Below are 21868 nucleotides of genomic sequence, written 5' to 3'. Positions count from 1 at the left end.
CATACACACACACACACAAGGAGGTGAAGAAGAAGAAGATGGAGATGGAGATGGAGCAAGAGCACTCTTCTATTGCACAAATGAGAGAATGAGTGAATTTTAGGTTTAGTTGGCTTTTATATAAGCTCACCCCATTCACACTTGGGCGCCCATGCTTAGCCAACTAATCCCTTGAATGTCCCAGTTAGAGTGCGCCTCTCATCGGCGATCACTCTTACCCTTTTCCTATTGGACCGACAAGCCCGGTACCTGACTCTACCAAATAAATAATACAATGTCCACCGTAGGTTACAACGTCCGTCTCGTAAGTGATAGGGTGTCCGTGAGCCGTGAGGGTTAACATGCCCCCCTTCTTGATGTAGATTCCGTCCTCGGAAGCTATTGAGTTGAAGCTCGTTGGTCGAGGTGGAAGAGCATTTGAAATGAATGTCCTTAGTCTTCATTAGTCACTGCAAAATCAAACAACATTGCACAGTAATTGCACTTTCATAAGCGATTAAAAAGCATATGCAATTTTAGGCAGACAATTGATTGGTAACAGAATTTTAAACAATTTGTCAGCAATAAGCATTAAATTGCAATGTAATCAAATGCATAAACAGATGTAAAGGTAAAAAATTAAACAAGTCTGGGGTCGCTAATTTAACGGTCGAAAGGCACTAGAGATCGACTATTAATACCATGGGTAAGCTTCTTAATTTTCTCTGGTCAATTAAGTTGTTTAATCGCGAGAGCCAAGTATTTCATGTTCGAGGGCTGACTAGAGGCTATACCTAGAGGACCTTGTAGTTAAGCTACGATAAAAGGAATTTCTCATGAAATCATCGCCTGACTGATTACCTTTTCTTTGACCCCCCAAAGTGTTTTCACAGTGATTCAATTTGATGTGTGTGCTTATTTTGTATGCCTTGGGTTTTTGGCTTTTCAAGGAAAAGCGCCCACACTGGGAACCTCTAGGGCTCTAGTACCATAGGCAATACATGTGAGTGAAGTACCAAATCAAGCTGAGATTTCTCTTCCAACTTAAGATTTTACAATGTGGCACTTTGATTTTTTGTTTGTTCATTTTCAGCATTTTAATTTTGTAACTTTGGGGGGTCATATAACACTGATACACCTCCCCAGGCTCATCACATTAGTAAACTCCCTTTATAATACTTAAGCGAAAGGTCAATAGGGTCAAGCCCACTAGAAAGCCCTAGTACATTTCACACAATGCTGCCTAAATCGGATTAAGAACCTAAGTAACCATTGATTATTAGGAAGGCATTCCCCATGGTATTAAGAGAAGATCTCAAACACCTAACTTGGTCAAACTAGCTTAGTCGGACTGTTTGATTTTTAAACCTAGACAAGTGATTATGACAAAAAATTACATTTTGCGGTGAATATTAGACTACCAATCACAATTAAAGCAGACAATCATAGATGCAAAAAAGATAAGGGCCAATGCTGATGGACAAGAAACACCTGTTTGTGTCGATGGTCGCGCTTGATTTGAAGAGTGAGTCGAGATAAATATTCCATGAAGGTCCAAATCCTATCAATAGCAACACGCTCCTGTACACACTAGGAAACAAAAGGAATACCTCCAGGAGGCACATTAGTGGGAAAAGGTACCAACACTTATTGAACACAACAATAAACATAAGGAACCCTAACCTAATTATTTGCACTCCCCCTAGAGAGTCAAGGGAATAGGATATTGTAGAGGTTGGGGGGAAACCCTAAGGCTAAACCCCTATCCTCGTCGTCGAGATAAACAAAGTCATCATCCATGAGACCATATGTGCCATCCGTGTAGTCGTGTAAATTTTCTTCTTCATCATAGGTGCCCATGTTTACTAAGAAGGTCACTAGACGCCTATAGTCATCTTGGTCAAAAGGGTAGGCTTGTGCAATGGGAGAAACGCTCTCTACTAAGTATGGATCAGACGTGGTCAAGAGACGTATCAGCCATTCTAACTCCTCAAAATTCCTCTCACATGCTAGCGTACCTATCAAATCCCATTCACATGCAAGCACTGGAAAGACCATGTGAAATATTTGTGAAAAGTAACGAGGGTACCTCTCACCCAAGGCAGGAGTGGATGACTCTAGCGTACTAGCCATATCTGTACACGCAAATAGATGATGGTTAGAGTGCAAATATTACAAGGGTCGTGTTCTTGTGCATAATTTATTTTTATGATTTGTGTTATGGCTCTTGCTCTTTTACTTTTTTATCTTGTTTTTGTGAGTATAAGGCTTTATATATACATTCCCTAACATTGGAGATTAAGAGGTCAGGGAGAAAGGTTGAGAGGGAAGCAAGTGAATGATGGATGTCCACAAACACTCCCCCCTTCCTTGGGTAGATCATACCGTTTGAAATGATGTCGTCACCCTTTGAAACCAATTGTTCCAGTTGGTAATAGGTGAAGATTTTTGCCAGTAGTTTTCTATTACCCTAGGTGCCTCGTCAAGTTGCAAGGGTGGTAAGGTACTCTCCCACGATCGAACTTGAAGTGGTTCATCAGGTGATTCTTGAACACTGGGAGGTGTGGATTCTTTTGTAGCTTCATGGAGGTCCACTACTATAGATGGAGGCTGTGTAGAAGCTTTTACCTCTATGGATGTATTACATGAGGAGCTAGAAGCTTCATGAAACTCCCCCCTTCCTGAGCTAGGTGGAATAAATTGGTTTTGCCTTGGAGCCCAAACTAGCTCTGGACCAGGTGTGTAGCATTCTGTGATCTTTCCCTTCCCACGGTCTGCCATTGGCTTTAGCGTTACACTGTTTGACTCATATGGGTTTGTTGTCGATAGGGAAGGACACATTTTACGTTTAGGTACCCAAATTTTCTCATTTCCATCATAGTAGCCTTGGGCTTCTAATAGTTGTTTTGGAATCCATCGTGATTTGGTCTTGACTCTCCTAGGGCGCGCTCTTGGTTTTTCGGGGAAATTTTTTCTTGGAATGGATGGGAGGGTTGAGGTAGTTGGAAGTAAGGCCTTGGAGACCCATTGATATGTACTCTTAGGTCGTGTAGGTTGAGTACTTGCAATATTACTGCTTGCTGCAACTACAAGTGTTGAAGTGCTAGGTTCATGGGTAGCCGGCAAAGACGAGTTAACCACCTTGGCTTGTGAATGTTGGCTATCCTTCAACTTTGCTAGAGTTTGTAACGTAGGTGACTTTGCTTGAATGATAGGGGTAAGAGTCGGTGGTCGCGTCGTGACACTACCAGTATCCCAATCAATAGTGCATTTGGTTGCCAACATCCACGTGCGTCCCAGGTTTACGTTGCCTTCCATAGCTCCCGCGGGCATGACTAGAAACCTCTGCACTATGCTTCCATTGTCATAGACAACAGGGGTCTGAAGGACTCCAAGAATATCAGTTTTCTTTTTATTAATGCCCTTGACTTGCATCGTACTCGGGGATAGGGTCGGTTTCCCTAATTGACACCAAACTCCATAGGATAACAAATTGTGTTTAGCTCCCGTATCTAATAAGGCATTGTATAGTACTTTCCCATAGGGTCTATTTAGCTCAATTGGGTGCCGTACGGGTGGCTCAGATTCTAATGAGTCGTCATCTGTGTCCTCGAAAAATGCTTGCGTGATTCCCTGATTAGCCTCTCGTTGGCGTCTAAGACGTTGTTGTCGTTCTCGAGCCTCAACTCTTGCTTGGATTTTTTAAAGCTCTGCTTGTTCCTTGGCAACCTTCTTTTGATGGATGGCTTGCAACTCTTCCTGGCTTAGAGGATCATAATATCTTTTGAATTTACTCCCATTAAGGAATCCAATGCTTTCAACTCCATCTAGAGTCTCCACACGAATGGTACCTTGCGGGGTAATTTCACACACTCGATATGGTCCCTTACCAGCGTATTTCAATTTCTTCTTTTCATTACGTACCCCGTACATAAGAACTTTATCACCAACCTTGATGTCTTTATCCTTTAAATGGCTATCAAGCCACTTCTTTCTCCTATCCTTCTCCACTAGAGCATTTCGCACAGCTAATTGCCTCTCTTCATCTAGCCTTTCCAGGATATATAATCGCTCCACTAAGGGGTTACCATCCCAACCTTCTTGAGAAGCTACTCGAAGACTAGGAATGACAAACTCCCATGGTATAACTGCTTCTTGGCCATACACCATCTTAAACGGTGTGCAATTAATAGCAACTTTATACGCAGTACGATAAGCCCATAAAGCTGGTGTAAGCTTTAGGTCTCAATCAGTGCGATGAGCCTCAACTGTCTTTGTCAAAATGGAGATGAGAGTTTTGTTGGTACTCTCAGCTTGGCCATTTGCTTGGGGATAATAGGGTGTAGACTTGTGGTGAGATATCATGAAGTTTGATGTGAGTTCTTTTATTACTTCATTTATAAAATGAGTTCCATTGTCACTCACAAATTCAAAGGGGCATCCAAAACGTGTGATAATGTTCTCAAAGAGAAACTTAGCTGTTGTTTTTACATCTGCCTTTCGTGTTGCTTTTGCTTCAGCCCATTTGGTTACATAGTCGGTAGCCACAATGATATATCGTGACTGCGTGTTACGTGCAGCCGGACTAATCGGTCCTACAAAGTCTAAGCCCCACTTTTCAAATGGTTGGGTTACCTTGATGGGATGTAGAGGCATCCTATCACTTCTTTGTGGCTTCTTGAAGCGTTGGCATTCATCACATCCCTTTGCAAAAAGTGATGCATCTTTAAACAGAGTGGGCCACCAATAGAGTGACTGTAAGATCTTTCGGGCAGTCAACTTTCCTGAAAAGTGACCACCAGCTACGCCCATGTGTGCCTCTTGTAGAATATATAAATACTCATCCTCGCGGGCACAGCGTCTAAGAACATCATCTTTTCCTCTCTTATAGAGAGTTCCTGCCAGTAAGCAATAGGGTTCGCATTCCTTGATTAATTTTTGAGCTATATCTTTTCGCAGCTCTTTGGGTGGAAAACAATTACCTAAGAAGTTAACAATCTTTTCACTCCATTCAGGCATTGTCTTAACAATGAACAAAGGAGTATCAGGCAATTCATCATCAACCCCTGTAGGAGCTTCGCCATTAGGGATACGAGATAAATGATCCGCCATGACATGTTTCCTCCCAGGCCTCACAACAACGGTGAAGTCAAACTCAAGAAGAATTAACAACCATCGTGTAATTCGACCTGTGGAACACGGCTTGTTTACCAAATATAGCAATGCTTGATGATCCACATAAAACACAAACTTGGTAGCAAGAAGGTAATAGCGAAATTTCTTTACTGCGTAAATCATAGCTAGACCTTCGCGCTCTGTAGTAGTGTAGTTCATCTCGGCATCATCTAATTGGCGACTTGCAAAGCTAATAGGGTAGTCCAATTTATGTTCTCCTGGTTGAGTTAGAACACACCCAATAGCAAAATTTGATGCATCAATATGCACATGAAAAGGTACATTCCAATCAGGTGTTCGCAGGATTGGAGCACTTGTTAGGGCCTTCTTTAATAACTCATAAGATTGATGACATTCTTCCGTCTAGTGAAACTCGATAAGAAGCTTGTACAATGGACGCACTATCTCGGCAAAGTTTAAAATAAACCTTCGATAATAACCAACATGGCCCATAAATCTTTGAACTCCTTTATAGTTAGTAGGTGGTGGAAAATCGGCAATGGCTTTAATCTTACTCTCATCTGTGGATACCCCGTTCTTGGACACTATATGCCCTAGAATGACTCCATGCTTAACCCAAAATTGGCATTTGAAAGGGTTCAATGAGATGCGATAAAATCTGCACCTTTCAAATATTTTTCGTAGATATAACAAATGCTTCTCCCAAGAAGAATAAACACAAAGGTCGTCTAGGAAAGCTTCACAAAACTCCCTTAGAAATTCTTTAAACGCAGTGTTTATTAATCGTTGGAATGTAGCAGGGGCATTTGTTAAGCCAAAAGCCATAACACGAAATGCAAACACTCCAAAATCTGTGATAAAAGCAGTTTTAGGTCCTCTAATGCAATTGTGATTTGATTGTAACCAGAGTACCCATCTAAAAAGCTATAAGCTTCCTTGCCCGCAACTCTTTCAAGCACATGTTCTGAATATGGCAAGGGATAATGATCTTTCCTAGTAGCTGCATTAACTTTCTTGAGGTTCACGCACACTCTTAGTTTCCCATTCTTTTTTGGCACAATGACTATTGGAGAAACCCATTCTGAGTGCTCAATAGGGTATATGAATCCACATTGGATAAGTTTTTCAATCTCCTCTTGTACAATTTTGGCGTACTTAGGATTCATTGGATATGGTCGTTGCTGGACGGGTTTAGCAGTGTTGATCATGGGAATTGTATGTTGCACCACAGAAGGTGGAACACCCTTCATGTCATGATATGTCCAAGCAAAGATATCCTTGTATTCCTTGAGGAGATCCTTAAGTACAACCTCTTCAGTTTCGGTAAGGTCTTGAGAAATAAAGATTGGTTTAGACTCCTCACCTGGTTCTGCTAATTCTATCTCTTTAACTACGGCTGGACCATCATAGACTCCACTGCTTCCATTGGTAGGTATTCGTTGGGCTTTGGCATACACAACCTTTCGCTCCCCCGTGGTATAAGATTTAAAATGTTCAGGAGCCGTATGTAAGTCAGCAGGCTCTTGTCCTGACGAAGACCTTTCTTTTAGTTCTGCCTCCTTTTGTTGTTGTGCTAACTCTCGGTTTTGATGTCTTCTTATAGTTCGACTCAATTTCGGCTCTGTAACCTCCAATTGAGCGAGGTCAATGGGTCGCGGGCTTCACCACATGACACTCTGGAGATGTTCACCTCAATTGTCTACTAGCTTTCGATGAGCATCACATGCCCCTAGATAGCTAAGCCATTCTGCAGTAGATCTTTCCTTGTTTATCCTAGCTCTCACATTTGCTCGATATCGTTGTCTCTTATATGACCTTTGTTTCTTGTTAAGGTTTTGATTTTGGTAATGTTTGAACTCGACTCGCCTGATAGGTCTTCGCTTGTATCTTCTTCACTCTCATATAAATTACCATAGACGATCGTACTAGGCCTTGAGTGTTCAGTTTCTATACTTGGTTCACTCGATGTTTCTTCAGGTTCTGAATCCATTTCTCCCCGAGATTCCGTTTCTGATGTGTATTGGCCTGAAGCCTTTGAGGAATCATCGGTTTCACTCTCAGGTAGGTGTGCCTCTTTCTTATCATCGGATGTTACATGCGCTACACCTAACATGTTTACTGGTGCAATGTGTGGTATCTCTTCCCCATCTGGTGTTACCCATGTTGTTCCTCTAGCTCCCCATGTATCTATAGTTGCTGCTAGGTGCACCCAATCAACATTGTCTGACTCAGCCATTCCGGGTAGGATATCCATATAAGGAGAGTTCTCCCCAATATCCGTGTCTTCGTTACACGTGTAACAATACTGTAATGGAGCTGAGTGAATTGTTCTGTCTGATCGATTATCAATGATGAATTTATTTCCTAGAGGATTCGTTCGACCACTTAAAAGATCAATTCGAATGACAGAGTCTTGGAACTGTAAGTAGACGTGGTTTTTGGACCAGTCATGCACCATTTTTGCTTCCCTCATGAATGGACGCCCTAAGATCATCTCAAATGACATAGGTTGCTTGGAAAAATCCATAACAATGAAATTCTGCCTTACCTTGTGTCCCAAGACCTTGATTCTCAGATCCTTTAGCATTCCAATAGGCGTAACAATAGATCCATTAGCCATTTTTACCACTACGCTTGTGGCTTCAAGGTGAGGTCGCCCCATAGACTCCCAACAACTCTTTGTCACCATGCTGACTCCCGCACCATCCTCAAGGACCCCCTTTACAGTTAATCCTTTAGTAGTGATTGGTAGAGTAGCATTAGATTCATCACCTTCAAAGTATTACCCCAACTTGTTAACGGGTACTTCAATTACAGATTCATGTCCCGCTAGGTCAGATGGTGGTGCTAAATGTTCCTCATCATTCATTACCGAGTCAGGTTTGTTCATATGTGCAAACTGTGGTAATCCGGCCTGTAATTCTCCATTGAGGAAGGCTCGAAGAGCTGAGACTAGCTCGGGGTCTTTATATAGTTTGGACATGATGGTGGTTCTAACTTCTGAAGACATGAAATCCATCAATTTGGCAACATTTAATGGCATCTTGTGGGACGTAGGACCCTGACAAGAGAATGGTGAAGATGGAATCTCCACTTCCTCAAGGGGGTCGGGCATTCCCTCACCAAACATTCTCTCTAGTAGGAAAGGTGTGTGTCCACTTTCAGATGTCCTACCCTCACTCTCTTCCCGAATGATACTGGGTATAGCTAACGGCCTGTAGTTCTTGTGAGGTTGAACTTGTGTGGGAAACACTGTGTCCGACATCTGGATATGTTTGGGTTCAGGTTCTAATGTTCGTTGAGTTTCTTCCACCAAACCCCTCAGTTGTTGGACTCGTTCAATTTCCACTGTTGGGTTTGGATAGGTTCCAATCTTTCTCTTGCAATCCTCATTTTTTGTCTCTCGTGGCTTATCTTGGGGGTTCGCAACTGGGTGGTTTAACTTTGAATACTCTTTTGGTGTTCGTCGTAATTCCCTCTCGTGATCCTCCTCACTGGCTTTTTCCTTTGTAGTAACAGTTTTGGTCTTCGTGGTCTCTATCGAATCTGAGTCATCCTCAGGGTCATTCATATACACGGGATCCTCTCCTGTCCCTATGTTAGTCTTTGAACTAGGTTTTGAGCTAGAAGCATTAAGAGATTTCTTTCTTCATGTTTTCTTCTTTCTCGCTCGGCCAATGGATGCAGCATCTCTCTCTTCGAGGATGTAATTTTTCTTTTGGAGCATCGACCGTGTGAGTGCATTCACTGGTGCTATGTTTATAGTTGGTGGTGTCCCATCAACAATCTCTATTATGTTCAATGGTGTGATTTTCGGTGCCTTTGGATTGTTAGGACACTGTGCGATCAAATGATCTATGCCACAACGATTACAAGTGAGTATTGGCATTGCCAATGCACTCCCTTGACTTGTTTGCATTAGTGCATCATTCTTTTGCATTCTAATGGGGCACTCAGCTACTCGATGTGGTCCACCACATTCGTAGCACTGAAGAGGTGGTCTCCTGGCAAAACTATTAATGTTTTGGCCTCTTCTTGCTAGCGCAGTAGCTTGATACACCGGTTTGATTTGTCCCCAATGGTCTTCCATATAGTACATGGGACACTCCTCAAGCATGTCGACTCCATAGGTGATACTAGAGTCTATGTCCTCTTCGCAATCTACATAAGTACTAGATGACTCGCAACCTATTTGGTTCATAGGTGTAACTCTTGGATGAGGGGGTTGCGGTCCTAGCACTGGAGGTGGCAACGGTGTGGTTTGGACCACATTTTGGGTTCTAGGGACCATGTGCTGTAATGGCAACTGTTGCTCCATGGGTGGGGTAGGCATCAATGCAAAGAACTCGAGGTGAGTCTGCCCAAGCTATAGGCGGTCTATTTTCCATGATGCGTTTAAGCATTAGGCAATCCTTCGCTTGATGGCCATACCTACCACACGCGTTACAAGTCCCGTTAAACTTTACTCTGAAAGTAGGGCATTCACTCGTAGTATGTGGGCCCAAGCAATTGAGCACCATTGTTGCTCCCTTCTTGGATACATATGAGTGTTTTGTGGAGCACGATTACCCCTAAGGCTTTCTTGGATGGCCTTGGTGAGATCTGCCAAAGTCATCTCAGATATCGTTCGCTCTTTCACGATTGGCTTTATCTTCATTGGCTCATGCCCTGATGCTTGCGAGCTACTAGACTTCGGCTCGGCAGACACTCTTTCTCCTGCAATCATTAAATTATCCTCCAATTGGATTGCATTCATGGTGACTGCTTCCCAAGTAGTGATACCTCTAATGACTAGGCCATTATAAATACTTTCATGTCGTAGTCCCCTAATGAATCTATCGAGCAATTGGTTGTTGTTGAATCGCTCGTTTGGATTGCATCGAGAATTCAAATTCTTTAGCGACTAATGAAGTCTCTCACGGATTCACCTTCTTCTCGTTGGGCTTTCTGGAGCTGAGAGGCTACACCCCAAAGTACTCCCTCTCGTATGTATTCTTTTAAGAACAGTCTCCTAAGAGTAGAGTAGATCGTTTTCTCTTCTACTCTTAAGGTTCTATACCAATCTCCAGCCTTTCCGCTTAGGGTCAAACTCAAAGCCTTACACTTATGTAGCTCATTGTGCTCTTCCAAGGAATCGCACACATGTTCAAAGACTTCCATATGCTTTCTAGCATCTCCATCTCCACTGAATTTCTGTGTGAGCTTAGCTACTTGAACTGCCTTGCTCCTAGGCTCTCTATCAGGTGCACTACGCATGTTTTCCGCAATAGAGCGACCGATAGTTTGAGCAAATGCTGCCAAATCTCCTATTTGAGCAGGTATAATGGGTGTATGTGCTCCTGGAACCACATGTGAGATGGGAGTTGGCCTTGGCCTTGGCATACACGCGGCTCTTGGGTCCCATATTTCGTATGGTGGTGTACCAGACGGTGGTCCAAAGTTTACAGGCGTGGCCCTAGGCATAGGGGGTGCCTGATATGGCATGTTATTATTAAATAGCATGGCTCCACTTGTATAAGAGCTTGGATAATTCCATTGGGGATTATGAGCTCTTGGAATAATCGGAGGTGTAGGAGCTACATGAGGTTGAGGTACGACAGGTGCACATGATTGATACATACATGTAGGTATAGTTGGGGGCACTGTGCTACTAGGCATCGACGCAGTGTTAACAAATGAACTCCATGGTGTACTTCTTGTCATGCTCACCACTGGGATATGCATGGTAGCCGTAGTGTCATTAAGAGAAAGATGAGCTAGATCTGGGAAGGTAAAGCTGCCACTTGTGGGCTCAGATTGTACTGAGGCTCCCGGCAAAACAACATATGGAGGATCAATGGGGCTCACTGAGGGAGTCTCCATTTGTGATAGGGTTGGTTGGTTGGTCTTTCCCGTATCCAAGAATCTCATTAGGCCTTTTGAAGGCATGTTGATCCCTGTGTTCTGTCTTTCTAACTCGACAATCCTATGGAGGACATCACAGACTTTTTGTTGTTGCTCATCTATGCTAGTAGCACCCGATGTGGATTGTAGAACATCTAACCAACGCACATGATAGGTGTGTCTTGTGTACCGATCAGTTAAAGCTTCTGCTTGTAGGTCATACTCCCAATTTTCATTTAGGAATATCCCATCTAGGCCTGGCGTGCTGGAGGTTTCCCTCGAAGTGGAAGCATTATTGCTCCCCATCGCTTGCCCCTCCGTGACTGCTACCTTGGGAGCACTCGGTTGCTCGGCTGGCATGATTGTTGTCATAGGAGCCTTTGCTTTCAGGGCTCGACTTTGTTCTAGCCTTCGTAGGTTCTCAATTTCCCTCTCCCTTGTTGCTTGCATATAGCGTTCGATCTCTTGTACTTTGGCAAGATTCCTACCATCGGGTAGTAAAACCTCATAGGGAGATAGTCCTCAAGGATCAGGAGGTGCAGTGGATGGAACATTCACATGCACACTCTCAAGAAGCATAGGGTCTATTTTAGGCATGAATGACGAATTTACTTCCCCACTCCCTTCATTTATTTCATTAACCGCATGTTCGGAGCGAGTAGCTCTACTAAGGGTCTCTTTTAAGCGGCTAAACACGCTGGACCTGGGCCGTGGTCCCATGGCATGCATGTCTTGACTTGAACTATCAGGGTTTGGTGTAGGATACCCCTCCATGACTTCGTAGTCAGAGGAAGAATCACTAGACGCGATATGAGGATCTTAGGTCGCGCTACCTTGAGTCCCGGCCGAAGGTCCAGAACCTAGGGTGGAGGAATAATGGGTGCCCGCGTAAATGGAGGTACTACCAATATGCTCGTGCTCTAACACTCGTCCAGAGCGTAGGTTCATATGACTTGGATCCCCAAGAAGTGTCAGTGAGTGCCTGTGAAGGCTGCTCACCTAGTATTTTTGGGTGTTTTGCAACCCAAGTCTTTTCTTAAAATTTTTTTAATTTTTGATTTTTTGGTTCTTTTTTTTTGACCTAGCTATAGAATAGAACGTATGATAGCTCAAAACGAGTGTCTCGGTCAGAGGGACGTGCCGTGCTTTACAGCCCTTCGTTTGGTCACTTTATGCCCTCGGAATCCCTAAAACCGTCAATTTCTAGTAGGGAACTAGGCCCAAATTAGAAAGTCTAAGGGTGCAAGTGGGAAGAGAAGGGAGGAGAGTGGAGGACTTGCCCCACATGCTCTCATTCCCTCTTGAGGGGGTAGGGTATATATATAAGAGTGAGTCTAGTATATATCATAAGATTGAGGATTGAGGCTTGGGCCTCGGCTTGGCGAAATGATCCCGATCCCGATCAAAATTTTAGTGTAGCCCCCCAGTCACTCACGCTTAAATATTTTCGGTTTTTTTTAATACATTTTTTTTAATTTTTTTAAATTTTTTACATTTTTTTAAAGGCAATGACCGCGCGCGGTTTAGGTGACCCTTTCTTAACCACACACACTGTCAACACCTACCTAACCTCTCTGTCAACAGCTCACAGACAACTCACTACCTTATCTACTTACTAATAGTGCTGCTAACCAGTAACTAATCTACTAACTAATCTGTTAACCACTCTGCTAACTGCTTACTGACAGTGGGCTAACTGTCCACCTACTTCCTCTCTCACTACCTTACTGTGCAAAGACTGTGTGTAGGCAAACCTTGACAGAAAATTGTGTACAGACTGTGTGCAAACAAACATTGCTAACTGCCTTCCTACTTATTCATTCACTGCAAACAAGCTAACGACTACTAACCGTGCAAAGACTGTGTGCAAACAGAAAACACAACATTATGCAGAAATCACAGAACTTGCAGACAATACAGAAATTAACAACTTGCAGAAAAATAACTCATTCCTCTTCCTCTTCCTCTTCTTTCCTACTACAAACAACTCATAGGAGAAGCACAAAGTGCCTCTTGGGCTTAGTGCAGGGCGATTCCTCGGCAGTGGCGCCAAAAATGTGCGCTCCTTGCCGCACTGTCAAAGCAAGGGACTTGCCTAACACTGTGTGCGAGCCATAGACGGCTCCAAGCACACAACTAGCTTAACTAGTAAGCTCAAAAGAGGGCAATGGTGTGTCACTCACCGCTCTATGCTCCTGCCGTGGAGGATTCCTCATCGCGAAGAAGAAGGAGACGCCGCTACGTCGCGCTCAATCACTTCACTGCCGTCGTGCCGCCGCAATGCTCGATCGCTCTCTCTCTTTCTCTCTCTCTCTCTCTCTCACACACACACACACAAGGAGGTGAAGAAGAAGAAGACGGAGATGGAGATGGAGCAAGAGCACTCTTTTATTGCACAAATGAGAGAATGAGTGAATTTTAGGTTTAGTTGGCTTTTATATGAGCTCACCCCATTCACACTTGGGCGCCCATGCTTAGCCAACTAATCCCTTGAATGTCCCAGTTAGAGTGCGCCTCTCATCGGCGATCACTCTTACCCTTTTCCTATTGGACCGACAAGCCCGGTACCTGACTCTACCAAATAAATAATACAATGTCCACCGTAGGTTACAACGTCCGTCTCGTAGGTGATAGGGTGTCCGTGAGCCGTGAGGGTTAACACATGGGGGTGACTGGACAGGGTCTATCAGATGTTATTACATGGCTCGTTATGACTTGGAGGATGAAAAGGACACGTATGTGTCTGGGAGCTATATACATGGTATTCATAAGTGATGGCTTACAACTCCAACATTTCTCTCCTTAAGCCCAATGCTATGATATAGATATTTATGTGTTTGGAGAGACTACAAACAATAATAGATGATGGCTCAAAACTACAGAAATCCTCCCGTTAAGCTTGCCACTATGCCACTAGACAATGAATAGAGACACTTTAGACAAGGTGTCTTACTGATAGTTGTACCCTTTACTAAAGGGGAGAAATATGTCAAACTCCCTGACAAACAACCAAAGGTAGGTTAATCCCCTACAACAAGGATACTATGCCCAAATATAGGGCCTTGCCTAGTTCAAAACACTTACACACACACAACCACACACTCATAAACCTATCTTCAAAGCATTGGGGTGAAGTGCATGATCCCTCAGTGAGCTTGGTAGGGTGTTTAACAATCGGGTGTTTAAAAGAGGGCTTTTCTACTTTCTACTATCGAGCTTGAGTTGAACATTGGATGTGTGCTACCTTTTGACTATCGATTGAATGGCGTCATGTTGTCCATAGCCAAGCACAAAATTGTTGCCTTAGAAAACTACTACTCATAGCCTTCTTGGATAGGAAGCGGCTCATAGCCTGCACAACTACACCTATGGTCTTGGTGTGAAGACGAGGCCAGAGTTCGTACTTGTGTCTCCCCCCCCCCCCCCCCCCCCCCCCCCCCCCCCCCCCCCCTCTGCACCCCAACGCAAGGCTCCCCCTCACACCTCGAGTGGTAGGCAAGGAAGAGAGAGAGGCCAAAGACTTAGGCTGGGTTCAGACTGAGCCCACGGAAGAAAGAAGTCTACACAAATCTGCCGCCGTCTAGTGTGAACAGTGTGGAGGCGGAACAGTGAAAAAGCAAAGGGGGCTGAGAAAGGCCATCAACTCTTCGAAAGGGGGGGGGGGGGGGGGGGGGGGGGGGGGAGAAAAATGGAGGGCCCGGCGGAAGAGTGCCTCAACTTCAACCAATCAACTTTTGCCATGGAGCATTGACGCCCCTTTGCAGTTTTCTTCCACCGCCTAGTCTGAACCCACCCTTAGGCGTAGCGTTTCTCTCTCTCTCTCTCTCTCTCTCTCACACACACACACACACACACACACACACACACACACACACACACAGAGAGAGAGAGAGAGAGAGAGAGAGAGAGAGAGAGAGAGAGAGAGAGAGAGAGAGCACATGTGTATATCTATATGTTTGTGTGTCGACTTGTGAACAAATATGTACATATGTGTGTGTGTGTGTATGCATGTGCGTACGTACGAACGAACACACACACACACACACACACACACACACACACACACACACACACATCTCGAGATAGATAGGCATATAGATTGTATTATTCTCCTTAAAGATATATTTTTCAAAAGAGAGAGAGAGAGAGAGAGAGAGAGAGAGAGAGAGAGAGAGAGAGAGAGAGAGAGAGAGAGTAGTAAACCATATTGTATGTGTGTGAGAGACATAGAGAATGCAAGTGAGAGAAAAAACAAAAGAGAAGGAATTGCATGAAATATTATGTTAGCACGGCGTTGGAGATATAGATGGTAGGGATATGAACTACATCAAATGTTTCTTTATTATGGATATTAGTGATTTAATTGTTGCAAAATATTACAAATAGTTTCCAAAATTAGTATATTTGTGACGAATATGGCACGTGGAGATTGGATTTGGCTAGGTATACCATCTTGTGTCACCTTATCGTGTAGCCATTTCATATGCACAAGACTGATTTGGGCCATGGACACACAATTTGTTTAGGTATGATCTTTCTTGCCTGATTGTGATGGTATTTTCTACACGTAGGTGTCAAGTTGGCACGTGGACATACCATGTGGCTAGGTTTGTCGTTGTTTGTGAAAAACTATTAGAAGCTGACTGTATGATTTTGGTGTTGTCATATGCTAGAACACCTCTATATGTTGTAAGGGTAGTGAATTAACACTACATAGTTCATAGAATGCATGTTGTGCAGTCTTCTACAAAAATCAATTTCAGAAACATACAAAATTCCCTTTAGGATAGATTCAAAGAGGTAATTTTGCAAATTAAGTAGCCTTTTTTGCAATTTAACTGTATTTTCTTGAATTTTTTCAAGCGAATTTTCTCCTTCTCCTCCTCTCTTCAACCAACTGATTTGGTCTTTCAACTGGCTCAAGGCTAAGCTGAGGCACACTTTTCCCAAACACTTACTGATTATAGATAGGGAACCAAGGGAGGACTATGAGGTTTTTCCTAGGATGTTGCATTTCTCCCATGACTAGAAGTGAATCCATGAGAACATCACTACAGAAAACGGGTTTCATTGTGATCAAAGAAATTTAATGTTGTTGTTGAAAGGTCTTACCAAACCTCTAAGTTGTTAACATTGTCTACAATTGAAGTAGAGATATAGTCTTTTTTCAAAGGTTAGATATATAGCCAATGTGGAAAAGAGGTTTAATGTTCTTTCCTTACTTGCACCAGATGGAGGAGGATGTAGAAATTATTGAGGATCTCGTAGAAAGGGAGCTAGAATTTTCTCCTCTCACAAAGACTCAAGTTATCAAAAAATCTATAATTCTCCTCTTATTGGGAGTGGTACTAATTGGAGTATTTGCGGAGCCAATGGTGGATGCAGTGACAGACTTTTCTCGTGCATCTCATATTCCATCCTTCTTTGTTTCATTCGTTTTTCTTCCTATAGCTTCAAATGCTAGTGAAGGCATCGCCTCTATTATTTTTGCCTCTCGCAAGCAACAAGTTAATATGTGGTTGACCTATTCTCAGGTACATATTATACTAGGCCTTGCCATTTTGTTGTAATGCTTTATAACTGTGCATACATATACACAATTTTGAGCCCTACATGAGTATCATATTTCAATATGTCATTTATTCTCACAAAATAAAAAAAATGTTTTCATTTTTGCTAATTGTAGATATAACAAATCCCATACAAGGATCACATAATAAAAACAAGGTGAGGAGGCCTTTGTATTCTTTTATGGTTAATATATAAATTCTCTCCACTCACAATTGTAAGTATGGCCAAACAAAAAAAAAAAAAAGGGTGAGGAGGCACTAAGGCTTGCTAAATTAAGGGGGGATGAGACTTATGGAGAGTAGCTTTAAATGAGTGCTTACAATCGCATGGCATTATAGCATAAATTTTTAAAAAATTTTTCAAGCAGATTTTCTCCTTCTCCTCTCTTTAACCGACTTATTTGGTTTTTCAACCAGCTCAAGGCTAAGCTGAGGCACACTTTTCCCAAACACTGATGTATTATATAATTGGCCCAAGCGTCACATACCTTTGTTATTGATCTTTGTAGTGGCTTCCCTCCAAAATGAATTCAAAGAGATGCTTCCCAAGTTTTTTGGGTTGGCATCTCGAAGAACCATCATAGAGGTAAGGGGTTTTAGGAATGGCTGGTGGGGCTTCCTTCATCTGCCCAGTCACTCGCACCTAGGATTTGAATCAATTACATGAAATGCTGGAGACTTGTCTCCATTCTTCGTCTTTCTTTCTAAACATGGGTGACAAAACAATCTTCTGAACCACTTGGGATGTCGTTTTTTTTCTGGGCGGCTAACATGAAGCGGCATCTTTGGGTGGCCTTTACGTTTCTAGGATGGGCTTTGACGGCCTTCTCTAAATTCTCTAAGGTCTCCTTATTTGTATCAGATTGCCCTTTTTCTCATGACTTCTCATTACCATTCTATAGGGGAGTCTCTGATTCAGTATCCATCGTTGAGGGCATGGCTTTTTCCCACTTGCTGAGCTTGGGGCCGTGATCAAGGCAGCTGGACACGACCTAGCAAAGTGCCCAATTTGTTGCACTTGAAGAACACACCAAAGAAAGTACCCAAGTTTAGAGGGATAACCTTAAGACTAGCCCCCACATTTACCACTAGATTCTTAGGTTGGGTCTTCCTGAGATCCCCATATACACACCTTATTGGTGGCGGTGCCTACAAACAGAGGAGTACCGAGGGTTGCTGCTAGGTCTTTTAAGTTGCTTCTCAGCCACAACGGGAGGCTCACAAATTCCACCCACATCGGACATATATCCTGGAAAGCATCTGGCGACTCGAATGAGGGATCCCAAGGTAGCACGCTAGAGAAAAAGCAGGCTTTTGGCTAGGACTTTAGCCACCGACACCTTGTCACTGAATTGCACTGAGAAGAAGCCTTTTGCCAGATGTTGAGCATTGGACATTGCTCCTCCTTGGTTAAGAACATTAGGGCTCTGAATCAAATTGATGAGCTCTATTTTGGTAGGCACCCTGCCCATGAAACCAAAGACCAACGTAGACTTAACAAGCTGAACGAGTTGTCTTTTAATCAGAGTGGGAGAGACTACCACAGTGAGGGCATCCTCAACCTCAACTCTTTGTGGAAGCATTTTTTTAGAGCTTGATAGGCCCTGTCTCCCTTTGTTGCATGCACGAGTTCGAAGGGTGCATCGAGTTCCTCTAGCGTTCTTTTGTTCAAGGACAACGCTAAGAATCTCAACTCACCTTTTGTCCTCTCAGCTCCTCGTCGTTTAGCTCCGATATGTTGCTCTGGCCTCCCCCATTGTGGTGGGCTATTGTTACTTCAGGGCCTCTGCCTAACCCGTCGGGTGATGGATCCTTCGCCTCTCCTTGCGTCCCCACCACCACCTCAGTGTCAGAGAGCTTGTAAGGACATAATTTATTTCTCTTCAAGACTTGTAAGACTCAGTGAGGTGGAGGTGGTGGTGGGGACATAATTTCTTTCTCTTCAAGACTTGTAAGACTCCTTTGAGGGACACATGCCCATCAACTAGATTTGAACGACCTTCACCATATGGGTACTAAGGCCTTTAGCCGGCCAATAAGGAAAGCTCCCAACGGCAAGATTTCATTGCAATATTTTCTTATAGTTGCAATCTTGTTCACAACCTAGCTCTAAATGATAGTGAGTGGATGTATTGAATTCTCCATAAAGAAATGTACAAGATATCCTCAAGCTCATGTTGAGCCTTAAGGGATCACGGATACCTCAAGAACATACACAACCCTAGATAGAGGCGAGCCATTAGATATGAACCATTACACATTGCTAATAATGAGTTGAGTTCATGACGACAACAATTTGACCAATTCCATTTGTCCGAGTTCTTTCTTTTTCCAATGGCTATAATCACTTCCCTACTCTCTTGGATAATATCCATGAAGCTGGCTATTAGAGTTCATCTTCAATTACCCAATGGTTCATAACCTTCCAAACTTGCCAAAATAAGCAGAATCTAACAGTTCGTTTACAGATTATTAGTGCTTTTCTTTTCAGCACCTTCCCTCCTAAGAATAAATCATTCTTGAAAAAACCTATCTTCTCGGTCTTTTGAATCCATTTTCACATCTTTCCTGCAAGGCCTCTAATAGTGAGGCATTCCATGAATAAATGAAGGGGTCCTCACTTGTCGTTTTACACCCCAAGCACCTATCTGATCCAATACCTCTTGCTTGAATCTTGATGCTTGCCAACATAGCCTCCCTTAACACCTTCCATAAAAAAGGCTTCAATGAAAGAGGCCATTGTGGCTCCCAGATGCTACTTTCTATCGCCACTCATCTCGATTCAAGACATTTCTTACCCCACAGCTGTTGAGGGGAGAGAGGCAAATCATTCTTGATCATTAGAGTGTGGTAGATATAATTGGTTTTTCCGGTTTATAGAAATGTCTACTCTTGGGCCACCGCCAGGCTTTCCACCCAAATTTAGATTTAGCCCTTCAACTCTGTTAGTCAGTAGTCGTTCATTATTGCTAAGATGAAACTATGTAGCCAATTGGACTGTTTCTTTCTAGCTCTTGCTGTTGTTGTCCCAAAAATGTGCCAGTCCTCGAAGCCCTTTGTTATTTACCTTTTCGGAAATTTCTCTCCAAAATGGGTTCAATAATTTACTTCCTGCTTTAGAGAGCCAAGGGGACCAATGTGTTATGGAGTTTTGAATATACCTAGCTAACTCTCCCCATTCTAGTGCCTCTATTTCTCTAGTACAGTTATATACCAAGTATACCAACACTCCCATTGTGACACCTAATCATAGGCTAGAGCTTCAAGGGGCTAGCAGTTTGTCGTGAACCTAACTCTTTCCACTGGCCACCTTGAGAAAAGAGCTTCACCTTGTCAATCATATCCCTTGTCATGATGACCCATGCCTGGTCTCGCTTTGCAATTCAGAACACACTGGGATGTGCATGAATAATAGGGTTGAGGATCCCAATACCACCTTGCTCCACTGGTCTAGCGACAGACTCCCATTTAGCCCACTATTAGGGCATTGAGTCTTTGGTGTTCTTTTTCATAAGAACCTTTTCTTGGGTTTCAAGAATTCTTTCTAGATGCATTTGGCTATCTTGAGGAGCAGACCAGTGAAGGCTATGTATGGGAGCCTAAATGAATTAATCACTTTCACCTCGGTCAGGAAGAGAAGCAACACATACTCCTACTAGAGCCTTCCTAATTACACGAGGGCTAGCTTTCAAGAAGAGAAGGGAGTCATCTACGAAAAGCTTTGCCAAAAGTTGACCGTTGTTAGGCAAGGTCAACCCTTGGATCTCCCCTCTTGCATCACTGGCTTCGAGCATGGTAAATAGGGGATGAGAGCCAATGGCGAACAAAAATGGGGCTAGTGGACAACCCTGCTTGATTGATCTTTTGACTTCAAAGCCATCCACAATTCTATCATTAAACATGAGCTCAGATTGGCTCTTTTAGCACCAAGGGTGTGTATCAAATGCCACAGCCATGGGCCAAAGCCCAATGATTTCATGACAATATCTTCTTTAAAAGATCATGTTATCCGGCCATAGGCTTTCTCCAGGTCAAGTTGAAGTAGGATACACTCTTGTTCGGTGAAGGTTACAAAAATGTTGCAAAAATGTCATAAATCCACCTTCCTTTGATAAATCTATGTTGGTGGGGGGTAGTGGCTTTCTCTAGGAGGGGGGAGAGCCTAAGGACAACACTTCTATCAATAATTTTGTATACCAACGACACCAGAGAGATGGACTGCCGGTGTTTTAGTTGGGAGCAACAAATTTGTGTGGCTAAATTAATCAATGATACACACCTTTTAAAAAGCTAACACGAACTTATGTTTTTTTTTGGTTAAAATCCACTAAATACTGAATGCTTTCCAACAATATTTAAGTGAGATGTAGAAAACGAACTCTTAGTATTATTTATTCTTTTAAGTATGCATTCAAAACTCTCTTCCACTTGTTCAAAATGTGTTAGGATTTTTGTGTAAATTTTTTGTCTCAAAGATGATGATGTATTGAGAAAATTAATATGCAGATTTATGGGGCAGTGACAATGAATAACACAATGAGCCTTGGTACCCTCTTGGCTATCATATATGTTCGACGTCTAGAATGGAATTTCTCATCTGAGGTGCTCATTATTTGTCTTATAACCCTGATCGTGGGTGTTCTGGCCTTAACTCAAAGAGTTCTCCGAGTTTGGATTTCTGGTCTTGCATTGCTATTGTATCCTTTGGCAATTGCACTTGTTTCCATTTTTGACTATGTTGTTGGTTGGAAATAGCCATGTCTCAAAGTCATCAATGTTGCTGTTTCGAATCATAAAGCTTTATTCTCCATCCTTTTACACCACATGGACACAAAGGTTTTAGGATCTTTGAGTTAATGTTTTTTTTTTGTGGAGAACCATGTGCAAAGGATATATATCGCCAGGGCTGTTTGTAACATTCTGTGATTGATGCAAATCAAGATCATCAGAGCACTTCTAAAATAAAACATGGATAATTGTGAGATAATGTTTGAAAAGTGCCTATTCTTTCAAAAAGTATAAATTATTTTCCCTATAATTAGCGAAAATACCTGCTCCCCTGTTAGCCTGAATTATCTCGGTGGCATTAGTATGGTATGTGGTGTTTCTTTTTGCTAGTACTGTCAGATTCTTATGCTTGGGAGGTTGCTTGTCTTGTGGCAGAGGCTTGCAGTTTGTGGCAGCCAGGCCAAGAATGGTTTTAGTCAAGTAATGTTTTAGATATGTATGGGTAAGGGCCCTTGTAAAGCCCAGTCATTTGTCTTCTGACGAGACAGGAGCGGATGGCTATGAAACTTTGC

The 21868-nt window shown here is 42.9% G+C and overlaps 1 protein-coding gene across 1 annotated transcript in view; it reads left to right on the top strand.

Annotated features, from left to right (window-relative positions):
* LOC147434886 (uncharacterized) overlaps positions 1-21594 on the top strand; it is a 51715-nt gene extending 30121 nt beyond the window's left edge. The window contains exons 9-10 of the mRNA XM_086491277.1: positions 16230-16532; positions 21075-21594. Of these exons, the coding sequence (XP_086347403.1) occupies positions 16230-16532; positions 21075-21323 (552 nt within the window). The 3' untranslated portion in view covers positions 21324-21594. The remainder of the gene's footprint in view (positions 1-16229; positions 16533-21074) is intronic.
* The last annotated feature ends 274 nt before the right edge of the window (positions 21595-21868 follow it).

The sequence above is a fragment of the Adiantum capillus-veneris genome, chromosome 19 (assembly GCF_014529385.1).
Source record: "Adiantum capillus-veneris isolate H3 chromosome 19, ASM1452938v2, whole genome shotgun sequence".
In the NCBI taxonomy this organism is placed as follows: Eukaryota; Viridiplantae; Streptophyta; class Polypodiopsida; order Polypodiales; family Pteridaceae; genus Adiantum; species Adiantum capillus-veneris.
This window is presented reverse-complemented; position numbering and strand designations above follow the sequence as displayed.